At 37.7% G+C, this 12,267-nt stretch overlaps 4 protein-coding genes across 5 annotated transcripts; 3 read left to right on the forward strand and 1 right to left on the reverse strand.

The window, feature by feature from the left end:
- Positions 1-498: 498 nt before the first annotated feature.
- On the forward strand, positions 499-2,230 carry CYP71B28 (cytochrome P450, family 71, subfamily B, polypeptide 28). 2 transcript variants are annotated; one of them, NM_101179.3, is made up of 2 exons: positions 499-1,491; positions 1,574-2,230. In NM_101179.3, the coding sequence occupies exons 1-2, from the start codon at positions 607-609 to the stop codon at positions 2,159-2,161; spliced, it is 1,473 nt and encodes a 490-aa protein (NP_172768.1). In that variant the 5' UTR covers positions 499-606; the 3' UTR covers positions 2,162-2,230. The 2 variants fall into 2 exon arrangements, with proteins under 2 accessions (NP_172768.1, NP_001318992.1); NM_001332062.1 differs by having other exon boundaries at positions 499-2,230.
- Positions 2,231-2,619: 389 nt separating this feature from the next.
- CYP71B29 (cytochrome P450, family 71, subfamily B, polypeptide 29) lies at positions 2,620-4,486 on the forward strand. Its single transcript, NM_101180.2, has 2 exons — positions 2,620-3,628; positions 3,712-4,486. The coding sequence occupies exons 1-2, from the start codon at positions 2,744-2,746 to the stop codon at positions 4,297-4,299; spliced, it is 1,473 nt and encodes a 490-aa protein (NP_172769.1). The 5' UTR covers positions 2,620-2,743; the 3' UTR covers positions 4,300-4,486.
- A 1,368-nt stretch (positions 4,487-5,854) lies between these two features.
- On the forward strand, positions 5,855-7,794 carry CYP71B7 (cytochrome P450, family 71 subfamily B, polypeptide 7). Its single transcript, NM_101181.3, has 2 exons — positions 5,855-6,935; positions 7,007-7,794. The coding sequence occupies exons 1-2, from the start codon at positions 6,033-6,035 to the stop codon at positions 7,616-7,618; spliced, it is 1,515 nt and encodes a 504-aa protein (NP_172770.1). The 5' UTR covers positions 5,855-6,032; the 3' UTR covers positions 7,619-7,794.
- A 110-nt stretch (positions 7,795-7,904) lies between these two features.
- GLE1 (nucleoporin GLE1-like protein) lies at positions 7,905-12,080 on the reverse strand. Its single transcript, NM_101182.4, has 14 exons — positions 11,535-12,080; positions 11,253-11,417; positions 10,975-11,130; positions 10,763-10,874; positions 10,508-10,656; positions 10,031-10,380; positions 9,800-9,909; positions 9,647-9,717; positions 9,260-9,341; positions 8,998-9,066; positions 8,832-8,915; positions 8,678-8,746; positions 8,462-8,590; positions 7,905-8,382 (listed from the first exon to the last, which is right to left on the reverse strand). Coding segments are annotated over exons 1-14 (1,836 nt in total). The 5' UTR covers positions 11,537-12,080; the 3' UTR covers positions 7,905-8,094.
- Between the last annotated feature and the right edge of the window lie 187 nt (positions 12,081-12,267).

Raw genomic sequence — 12,267 nt, forward strand, 5'->3', positions numbered from 1 at the left:
GTCATGGAAATAATAAAGTTTGTTAATATAGTAGGCACGATCGAATCTGGAGCTTCAATTTTTTTTTAACTAATTGTTATGGAAGATGCTGGAATGATCTCTTTTTACAAGAAAGCTCCTCTCATTCTTGTTCCGGTTAAACACCATTAATGACATCGGCACACAAAAATTCAAACACCGTTGAAGATTGTTTGCTATACTTTATTTTTATCAATAATAAGTTGCGGTACTTGGTTAACTGTATACGTACTTCTATTTCTTATAGTTGTGCGATAATTACCACAAGTCCAAAAAAGTAAAATATGAATTTGATAAAGCAGTGTAAACCTGAGATTTTCAAGATTTGGGCCTAAACCCATTAGAGAATGCTACGTAGAGAACCATTGGGCCCATAAACTTATTTTATTCCCGCAAAGCCTGAGTGGATTCGAACCACTACCACAAAAAGTAAGAGTTTGGGTTATTTGATTTTAATCATTCACTTTGAATTATTATAGACACCGGACAGTGACTTATGATAAAGAGATTTTTAACCTTTAAAACTAAAACACTAAAATACATAATCCAAAGAAGACGGAACAAAAAACAAAAACAGAGCCAGGAATAATGTCAGTCTTCCTCTGTTTCCTCTGCCTCTTACCCCTTATCTTAATCTTCTTGAAAAATCTCAAACCATCGAAATGGAAGCTTCCTCCAGGCCCAAAGAAGCTTCCGATCATCGGGAACTTACACCAACGCCGGGAATTACATCCCAGGAACAGTCGGAATCTTTCCGAAAAGTACGGACCAATCGTGTTTCTCCGATACGGATTCGTCCCCGTGGTCGTGATCTCGTCAAAAGAAGCAGCAGAGGAAGTTCTCAAGACCCACGATCTTGAGTGTTGTAGCCGACCAGAGACGGTTGGGACCAGAGCAATCTCTTACAACTTTAAAGACATCGGATTCGCACCGTACGGTGAAGATTGGAGAACGATGCGGAAGCTCTCGGTGGTCGAGCTCTTCAGCTCGAAAAAGCTTCAATCTTTCAGGTATATCAGAGAGGAAGAGAACGACTTGTGTGTCAAGAAACTCTCTGATTTAGCTTCGAGACGATCTTTGGTGAATCTTGAGAAAACCCTTTTTACTTTAGTCGGAAGTATAGTGTGTAGGATAGGGTTTGGGATAAATCTCCGTGAGTGTGAGTTCGTTGATGAAGATAGCATCGATGATCTTGTGCACAAGTCTGAAGATGTCATAAGGAATTCTATCTTCTCTGATTTCTTTCCCGGATTAATGGGTAGGCTCATCGAGTGGATCTTCAGTGAGAGGAAGAGATTGAATAGACTTTACTCGGAAGTAGACACTTTCTTTCAGAATATTCTTGATGATCATCTCAAGCCTGGAAGAGAGAGCTCTGATATCATCGATGTGATGATTGATATGATGAAGAAGCAAGAGAAAGAGGGAGACTCTTTCAAGTTCACCACTGATCATCTCAAAGGGATGATCTCGGTAAATCTATAATCTTTCAAGATAAGTGGTTAAAAATCTTGCATGCAACACAGTTTGTGACTTTTGTTTTGTTTTACGTCAGGACATATTTCTAGCAGGAGTTGGAACAAGCTCCACTACATTGATATGGGCGATGACCGAGCTGATCAGAAACCCGAGAGTGATGAAGAAAGTTCAAGACGAGATTCGGACAACACTTGGGGACAAGAAGGAGAGAATCACAGAAGAAGATTTAAACCAGCTTCACTACTTCAAGCTCATGGTCAAAGAGATATTCAGGTTACATCCAGCAGCTCCACTTTTGCTCCCAAGAGAGACATTGTCTCATGTCAAGATCCAAGGCTACGATATTCCTGCTAAAACACAGATCATGATCAACGCTTACGCGATTGCACGTGATCCAAAACTATGGACAAACCCTGATGAGTTTAACCCTGATAGGTTCCTTGACAGCTCCATAGATTACAGAGGACTGAACTTTGAGCTATTACCGTTTGGATCTGGTAGGAGGATATGTCCAGGGATGACAATGGGGATCGCCATTGTTGAATTGGGACTATTGAATTTGCTTTACTTCTTCGACTGGGGGCTACCAGAGAAGGAAGAAGCCAAGGAGATCATCACCGGGAATGAAGTTGCTCTTGACCTTGTTCAAGTTTTTCTCCACTGAATGTGTTTTGGTTATGGAATGTTTGTACTACACTAAGCTTGATTCTAAATTAATAACATCTTACAAGTACTGAAAATAGTAGACAGTAGACACTATGGTTTATCTTCCATTAGAAACAATTAAATTATAAAATCATTTTTGTTAAAACAGATTAAATTCTCTCTTTACACAAGCCATAATACTAATTAATTAAGAATAGGGTTACGCTACGTTGGGAGTTGTTTAAAAGTACATATTTTCGTCCTTTTTGCTTCTCCCACTACCATCAATTAGTGGTTGAAACAGAAAGCTTATCAGACAGAAATTGGCATTTTCGGATATGTTGGATGCACAAAGTGGTATATAATACGTAAGACTTATTCGTGTCAATCATGATTCATGAAGCTATCTAACCTCTACAAGACTACAAACACGTAGAAGTTTGGACTACTCATTTAATAATCGACAACAACCCATGAGCTGACCATAATGAATATTATTAAACAACCCAAGTTGTTTATTTTCTCTTAATCGTTAAGCACTTCATCTGAAATACAAAACCCAAAGAAGAAAGAGATTAAAAAAAACTAGAGGGCAACAAAAATGGCAATCATCCTCTGTTTCCTCATTCTCTTACCCCTTATCTTAATCTTCTTGAAAAAACTCAAACATTCGAAATGGAAGCTTCCTCCGGGGCCACCAAAGCTTCCGTTCATTGGAAACTTACACCAACTCCAAGAACTACCTCCCAGGAATCTCAACCACAAGTACGGGCCAGTGATACTTCTCCGTTTCGGATTCGTCCCCTTGGTCGTGATCTCATCTAAAGAAGCAGCAGAGGAAGTTCTCAAGATTCACGATCTTGAATGTTGTAGCCGACCAGAGACGGCCGGGACTAGAAAGATCTCTTACAACTTTAAAGACATCGGATTCGCGCCTTACGGTGAGGAATGGAAGGCCATGCGAAAGCTCTCGGTGGTCGAACTCTTCACCGCCAAAAAACATCAGTATTTTAGGTCTATCAGAGAGGAAGAGAATGACTTGTTGGTCAAGAAACTAACAGAATTGGCTCTGACACGATCCCCGGTGAATTTGAAGAAGACCCTTTTCACTTTAGTCGGGAGTATTGTGTGTCGGATCGGATTCGGGTTTAATCTTCATGAGTGTGAGTTCATCGATGAAAATAGCATCTCCGACCTTGTTGACAAGTCTGAGATACTTGAGATGACTTCTATGTTCTCTGATTTCTTTCCAGGAGGAATCGGTAGATTCATCGATTGGATCTCCGGTCAAAACAAGCGATTCGATAATGTTTTCTCGGACCTCGACACTTTCTTTCAAAACATTCTTGATTATCATCTTAAGCCTGGAAGAAAAGTAGCAGATAGCTCTGATATAATCGACGTGGTGATCAACATGATAAAGAAGCAAGAGAAAGATGGAGACTCTTTCAAGCTCACAACGGATCATCTTAAAGGGATGATCTCGGTAATGTTTTTGGACCTTTATTAGTTGTGTAGACTAATCTTCCCTTTTTTAATTAAATATTCACACAATTTTTGTTCTGTCAGGACATATTTCTAGCTGGAGTTAGCACAAGTGCCTCCACACTGATATGGGCGATAACAGAGTTAGTTAGGAACCGTAAAGTGATGAAGAAAGTGCAAGAAGAGATTAGGACAACACTCGGAGACAAGAAGGAGAGAATCACAGAGCAAGATCTCACCAATCTCCATTACTTCAAGCTTGTGGTCAAAGAGATATTCAGATTACACCCAGCAGTTCCATTTTTGCTACCAAGAGAGACATTATCTCATGTCAAGATTCAAGGCTACGACATTCCCGCCAAAACCCAGATCATGATCAACGTCTATGCGATTGCTCGCGATCCAAAACTTTGGACAAACCCAGATGAGTTTAACCCTGACAGGTTCCTAGACAGTTCCATAGATTACAAAGGACTAAATTTTGAACTGTTACCGTTTGGGTCTGGTAGGAGAATCTGTCCAGGAATGACGATGGGAATCACACTTGTTGAATTTGCTTTATTGAATTTGCTTTACTTCTTTGATTGGGGTTTGCCGGAGAAGGAAGAGGCGGACAAGATCATCACCGGCAATGGAGTTGCTGTTGGCCTAGTTCAAGTTCTTCTCCACTGAAAATCTGATAGATGTTTCTTTTTTTGGTTTGCAACATTTTTTTAGTATTGGTTATATTGAATGCTTGTGTTTTAACCTTGCTTTTTTCTTTAGAGACATTCTATTAATTAGTAACCCTAATTGACATGAGTAAAGGACCAAAAATGTTGTCATAGCTTAGAAACTCTATAATCCAAACCAACCGAAAATTTTGAAATATACCCTAATTGACATGAGTAAAGGATAATTTGACAAATTTAAAATAGTAAACTTGCAGTTTGCACTATTGAAATTAAAGATAATGTTGACAAATTCTTTATGAAGCCAAATCACATTATTGTATAACCACAAGTATAATGTATATATTTATATATAGTTGGTAAAAACATTCAAGTTCACAACCACATGGTCATTAATTACACTTGATAGGTAGAGAGTGAAGACTAATTCATTGTGTATGTATCCACTACACCAATTATTCATTGACTTTTGGATTCTTATCAGAAAAGCATCCGTGAGTTTATATGAAAGGTCAATCGATCATTAATGCATAATTCCATAATTGTCGATATAACTCGATTTTGCAAACTATATTCTTCAATCTTGTTGCAAAAAATGTCAATCTTGTTACGTGAATAATGGCATATGCATTATTATCGGGTATCATCATTTACAATCAGAGCCAAACCAAACAAAGAGAACTAAACTGAAATAATGTTCTTTCTTTTTTTGTCGACATCTATATTAGATTGATTCAAATAACTTTCGATGATACGTACTTAATAAAGACAAGTCTACGTAAACAGACAAAGACCAAAAATTCAAAATATATAACGCAACCAAACCGGTCCGCAAAAACGAATACTTAATGCGGTAATATGCCTAGTTAAAATCGACGTAATAAAAGCAAAAATACAACCATTGACAGCCCTATAGTCAACTATAGAAAAAGATAAAAGTCAACTTTAAAAATTGTCAAACGTTTGTGAGAAAACTTGTACGTTTAGCAAAAAGAGATTTTGATATTAGTTGCGTTGCCAAAAGAAGAGAGTAAACTGCCTAATAATGGACGTAAACGAATCAATATATAACTATTGACAACCTAAATTACGTAGTCAACTGTATAAAAAACGATCAACTCTGTCAATTCAAACCTTGACATTATTTGCCAAAAGAAGAGAAGAAACTGCCTATTAATTTCAATATAACTAAAATTATTGGACTAGGTCTAAATAGGGTAACCAATAAATTTGAAAGGTACATCTTATAAATTACAAAATTTTGGAAATTTCATGGAGGCAATTAAGATTTATGGGCCCGTGGCACCCCATGTGTTTGGATACTTTGACGATATTTCAGTTTCAATAATACATCATTACTCATGGATGAAGATGAAAAATAGTTTTGTGCTTTAAAGACAGAGGTTGATGGCTTTTGTGGCATATCTCTCTATAGATCACCAGTGTTGACAATTCTTGTGTTCTGTCATCTACAGAATTATTCATAATTGTTCATGTAGCACAAGTTTTTAAAACGATGAATTCTTTAAAATAATTGACAATGACTGAATGAATAAATTTATTAAAAATGATTATCTTAACAAAAATACAAGTTGCAACCAAAGAAATATATGATTCATCCAAGTAGTATATAAAAATAAAATCTCACTGTCTATATATGTCTCTCATTAAACACCCAAATCAAATCGAACCAACTAACACAAAAGAAAAGAAAAAAAAAACAGAGTATCAAACATGTCAATCTTGCTCTGTTTCCTCTGTCTTTTACCTGTTTTCTTAGTTTCTTTATCAATCTTGTCAAAAAGGCTAAAACCCTCAAAATGGAAGCTTCCTCCGGGACCAAAGACGCTCCCGATCATCGGAAACTTACACAACCTCACAGGTTTGCCTCACACATGTTTTCGAAATCTCTCACAAAAGTTCGGACCAGTGATGCTTCTCCACTTCGGATTCGTCCCCGTAGTCGTGATCTCATCGAAAGAAGGAGCAGAAGAAGCTCTCAAGACCCAAGATCTTGAATGTTGCAGCCGACCAGAGACTGTAGCGACAAGAATGATCTCTTACAACTTCAAAGACATTGGATTCGCTCCTTACGGTGAGGAATGGAAAGCGTTGAGGAAGCTCGTGGTTATGGAGCTCTTGAACACGAAAAAGTTTCAGTCTTTCAGGTATATAAGAGAGGAAGAGAATGACTTGTTGATCAAGAAACTAACCGAATCCGCTCTGAAAAAATCACCGGTGAATCTGAAGAAGACCCTTTTCACGCTAGTCGCGAGTATCGTGTGTAGGCTCGCGTTCGGGGTGAATATCCACAAGTGCGAGTTCGTAGACGAGGACAACGTTGCTGATCTAGTTAACAAGTTTGAGATGCTAGTCGCTGGTGTTGCCTTCACTGATTTCTTCCCTGGAGTGGGTTGGCTTGTAGACCGAATCTCAGGTCAGAACAAGACACTAAACAATGTTTTCTCAGAACTTGACACTTTCTTCCAAAACGTGCTCGATGATCATATTAAGCCTGGAAGACAAGTATCTGAGAACCCTGACGTCGTAGATGTGATGCTTGATCTAATGAAGAAGCAAGAGAAAGATGGAGAATCTTTCAAACTCACAACAGATCATCTCAAAGGAATCATCTCGGTAAATCTTCTTCTTAGACGAAGCTAAACTCTTGTAAAGATTTGAACTTACGCGTCTGTGTTTTGTATCAGGACATATTTCTTGCAGGAGTAAACACAAGCGCCGTCACTTTGAACTGGGCGATGGCCGAGCTGATCAGAAACCCGAGAGTGATGAAGAAAGTGCAAGACGAGATTAGGACAACACTTGGGGACAAGAAACAGAGAATCACAGAGCAAGATCTAAGCCAAGTTCACTACTTCAAGCTTGTGGTCAAGGAGATATTTAGATTACATCCAGCAGCTCCACTTTTGCTTCCAAGAGAGACAATGTCTCATGTCAAGATCCAAGGCTACGATATTCCTGTGAAAACACAGATGATGATCAACATCTACTCGATCGCACGTGATCCAAAACTATGGACAAACCCTGATGAGTTTAACCCTGACAGGTTTCTTGACAGCTCCATAGATTACAGAGGACTAAACTTTGAGCTGTTACCATTTGGTTCTGGCCGGAGAATCTGTCCCGGGATGACGCTGGGAATCACCACCGTGGAATTGGGACTGTTGAATTTGCTTTACTTCTTCGATTGGGTAGTGCCTGTAGGGAAGAATGTGAAGGACATCAACTTGGAAGAAACAGGATCAATCATTATTAGCAAGAAGACAACCCTTGAGCTTGTTCCACTTGTTCATCATTGAAATGACGATCATGAAACAATTAGTCCATAAGATTATGTATTTGTATCCAGCTTCTTTATCTTGATATGGTTGTAATCATAATCTGAATAGTGATATCAACACAAGTTTTTGTTTTTTAAACAACTAAACACAAGTGTTTTTAAACAATTAAATTATGAGAATTAAATTATTTAATTAGAACTAGTTAGGATAAAAGACAAATTAATTAATTAGATCCGCAAAACGCATTACTATATTTGGGTTGGCCGCCCACGTTACCGTGAATAGAAAAGGTATTTAACAGAGACCAATTATCATATGCTTAAATTAAATAACAGGTAGGATTAGTTAACATTATCAAACAAAGAAATGGTTAAAAATGAAACAAGAATTGAAATAAAAGCAAAAGAATGCTTCTTGTGAGACAACTATAGTGTTACAACATTGATGAAAATTGAGATGGGTTTTTCTATCCGACGAAATGTTACAACATCAAATCAATAGTAGTTTCTGTAATCATTCCTCTGGTAATTCTGATTGTAGTTCGGCTGATTTAATTCAGCAGTAAGTTCAGAGGACAAGGTACTAGTCGTCTTCATAGCTCTTCCTTCAGGTTCCTTGAGATACATCCGGTCATCTAAGTACGCTGTGATTTCGGCTATGATCACAAGTAGATCCGACGTGTCCTTCTTCGCCCGCAATTTCTGCAAGAAATGCTCTCTCACAACATTCACAACCTTCAGAAACTGAGATTTGTACCTCTGATGAAGACCAAACCCAGCCGTCTACACATAAACATATACCACCGTTATGGTTTTAAAGACGATTTTATATTTAGAATCGGTAACCACAATCAATGCAAACCTGGAGAAAGGAGTTCAAGGCTGTCGCAGTGGCTCTGTTGGCTGGGATTTTGTTAAGGAACCGGGCTAACCAAGCCCATCCATGTTCTATCCCATGAACGTTAGTAGCATTGCCAACGCGGATATCGGTCTGTAATTACCATTAGAAAAAGACTCGCATTAGCGGATTATGGAAATAACAATGCATAAGAGATAGTTGCATAAAAGAGGCAAAAACCTGAACAAGTGCACCGTAGAGCCTCATTATAGAATCTAGGCGTTCATATGCGTCTGAATCCCAAGCTGACTGAATTCATTAGGAGATAATTAATAAGAAAGACACTATTTTTTCACAATTCTGTCAAAATAGATTTCTTAAGAAGTTTATTTACCTGTGAGTTTACAATATGCTTTGGGACAGTGTAAATGCAAGCTTTGTGGAATTCCGCGAGAAGAATATCCATAACTTGGGGAAACTGTAGGCATAAATGGTAGATTATATTCAATAACAGTAACAAGAACAAAAATGCACTGTACAAATCAAAAGTAATTTTGTACCTGTGAGTTGATGTAAACAATGACATAGCTGCATGCAAAAGGGTTTGGTTTTTCCTTAGTGGTGACCATCTGAAAGAATCAGCAAAACGTTAATGTCATCGGTTCACAGTTTCCTAATCATAGAGTCCAGAAGATAATCCAATAAATGAACGTATCAAAGAGTTCTTCACCAATTAGATCCGAGCACAACAGTTTGAGTCATTTTCAACATTCAACAATAGATGAACAAGTAAATCTTAAACAGACCAGATATAAAAGTTACCTTCTTTGCAAAAGCTGCAATACTTATGGATACCGGACAACGAGGGTCTTTAAATATTTTCACAATATCATTGATTTTCCCACTGCAAAGGCCCAAAGTAAACGTAGTTAAGAATAAAGAAAATTAACCAAAGTCCATGAAGAACGCTTAAGTAAGGTTACACCAAAACCATCTTAAATGTATCTAAATCTTTCTAACCAAAGGCTTAAGACTGACATTTCCACAAGTTAAACAAGATCAAGGCTATCGGAATAAAATGCTAAAAGAAGCTAGGCATATACCACTAGAGGACAGGAAAGGCAAAGCTGCAATGAAATGTAACAAATAATCTTAAAACCCTGTCTGGGGAAAAACTGATAAATTAAAGGCAGAAACCATGAACCATACCTTACACTATCCTTTGTCCCACTTATTTGCCTTATCACTCTTCCAATATGCTTCTCAAAACTGCTAAAGTTCTACAAGTAGTAAATAAGCAACATGACTTGTGAGCAAATGTTGATTAGACAGACAGATAAAACGGTAAAAAGATGTAGATACTTCATTTGAACGTGACTTAAGCGATTGGTTCGTTGTTTCTAGTTCTTCGAGCTTTTTCAATCTGTGGTTCTCCAATATCAAAGCACTTTCTGCAGCTCGGATTGAATTACCTTGCACAATTAATAAAAAAATAAACACAGTAAGAAATGAGATCACAATCTTCAATATGACAAAGAAAGAACAATCACAGCAACATAGATGAAAATAGATACTAAATAAAAGATAGCTCACCCCCAGCTTGAGCATTTGATGTAGCTGAACTCCCCGTAACACTCTCTATCACAGCCTTCTGTTCCGCAAGTTTTTGTTCGGCAGCTTTGCGATCTGCTACTTCTTTTTCAGCTACTTCTCTGGCTGCCTTTCTCTCAACTTCTTTCTTTTCTTCTTCAGCTCTGATTTTTGCTAGCATTTGAGCCTCTGCGCGAGCTTTTTCTTGACGTATTTTCTCTTCTTGATGAGCCCTTTCCTTCCTCCTGGCCTCCTCCTGAGCTTCCTCGCTCCTTATCTTTCTTTCTTCTATTTGCGATTTAATTTTATGTTCGCGTTGGACTGCAGTCAGATGGGTATCAAGTGCTTCAGCACTGAAAACAGCAAAAGAAAAACTCATTAAGAATTTGGAGACAATGGAAGAAGAAAAATCACAGTAAATGAACTGAACTGGTAAGAAAATGTATTCCTGAAACTAGAATGCTAGGAAGAATAGCTTACACTTTTCGCTGATATTGAAGATCAAGTTTCCGTTCAACTTCTTTCCGAGTCTCACTGTACTTTTCAACCCGGGCTATGGCAGAGAGAGACGTTTCAATCTCATTCATTATTTCTGTTTCAACAACTGATACTTGATTCCTAATGTCGTCCTGTAATTAAGAGAACCAAATGCTCAATTAATCAAGTACACCAAGCGAAATAAAACATTCCACAATATGTACCTCTTTATTAACAAAACAAAACAAATCTGCCCACCTTGATTTCGGTTTGGTGGTCGTTGATAACCTCATATAGGGCACTCTCAGCCAGACCCAACTTATTCATCATATACTCAGGTTCATGATCAAACTCTTCATCAGATTCATCACTGTATGAACAAAAAATAACCAATAAAAACATCAAACAACCCTCAATACGCCTTTCTTAATTTTGAAACAAACTAGCAAGGAAGAGTTGGTGATGATCACCTCAAGTAAAGCTCATCACAGGCAAAACGTTTTCCCGCTGTACAGATTTGACTATGATCTTCTTCTTCTTCCTCATCATCACTCTCTTCACCTTCGTCACTCTCCATCTCATCTTCTGAGACATGCATTACAAATCCTCCACCTCTCCTTCCCATCCTTTTAACATACCAATGAACACCAATACCAAACAAATTAACACAAATATTTCTGAGGCCATTGTTATTGGTCCTAATTCAATACAGAACTCCAGAATGAAGTAAACATAGATATATATATACCGTAAGGTTGTGTTAGTAATTGGCTGAGGATACATTGAGAAGCCATTGAGCTTCTTTTCAACAGAAGCAATCTCAGCGACCAAACTCTCGAAATTCCAATTAGGCTCAGGATCAATGCTAATCCCATCAACACTTTTAGGACAAGGAGGTTCCAAAACAATCCCCCTGCAAAAGAAAATTAAAACAGAATTGAAACAGAAAATCTCAGTAAAATCCCAAAAAGAACAAACTTTGTTTCCAAAGATGAGAAATTGAAGGAACCCGTAAAAGAAGAGAACTTACATTACACAATTGGGTGATTCCCTGATAACAAAACAGAAGAAGCAATAACACAATTAGTGAATCCTTGATAAACCCTATAAACCCCCTTGAAGCTTCAAGACACAAAACAATTTGGTTCACTCATAGGATCCTTGAATCATATTCTTTGCTCCACAAGAGATAGTCTCTGGCTTCTTCTGAGCAATAAAGACGAACTCATGCCTTGTTTTACAAATTCCCATAAAGCCCCTTACCTTTAAATTTAATCGTACTCTCTGAATCGAAGATTCTTGTGCTGCACAAATCTCGATGATTCTCTAACTCAACTAGAATACAAGCTTTAATATCCCCAACGGGACGAAGAAGCGTAATATCAACGCTATAGGAGCCGATTTCACTTAACCCCCAAAAAAATGGAAACTTTAGGATCGGAGAATCGGAAATCACGAACCAAACCAGACAAGAGATCGGCTTCGTTTTCTAAAAGTTCAAAAGAGCCCTATGCTCGAAAACGATGTCGTTTAGAATTAAGTTACAAACGGTTATAGAGAACCAGTCCAGTCGGTTTAAAATCAGATCGATCGTCGATTAGATTCTCCAAATTATATATGTGTGGAAAATATGCTTAGACCTAGACCGTTTCACAGAGTCCACAAGATTGGGCCTAAAAAGGCCTTGTAACATTTTCTTTCTTATGAAAATCGTTTTTTTTTCCAGAACAAAGTTTAAAAAACAAAATACTGTAAAAAAAAAA

The sequence above is a fragment of the Arabidopsis thaliana genome, assembly GCF_000001735.4.
Source record: "Arabidopsis thaliana chromosome 1 sequence".
In the NCBI taxonomy this organism is placed as follows: domain Eukaryota; kingdom Viridiplantae; phylum Streptophyta; class Magnoliopsida; order Brassicales; family Brassicaceae; genus Arabidopsis; species Arabidopsis thaliana.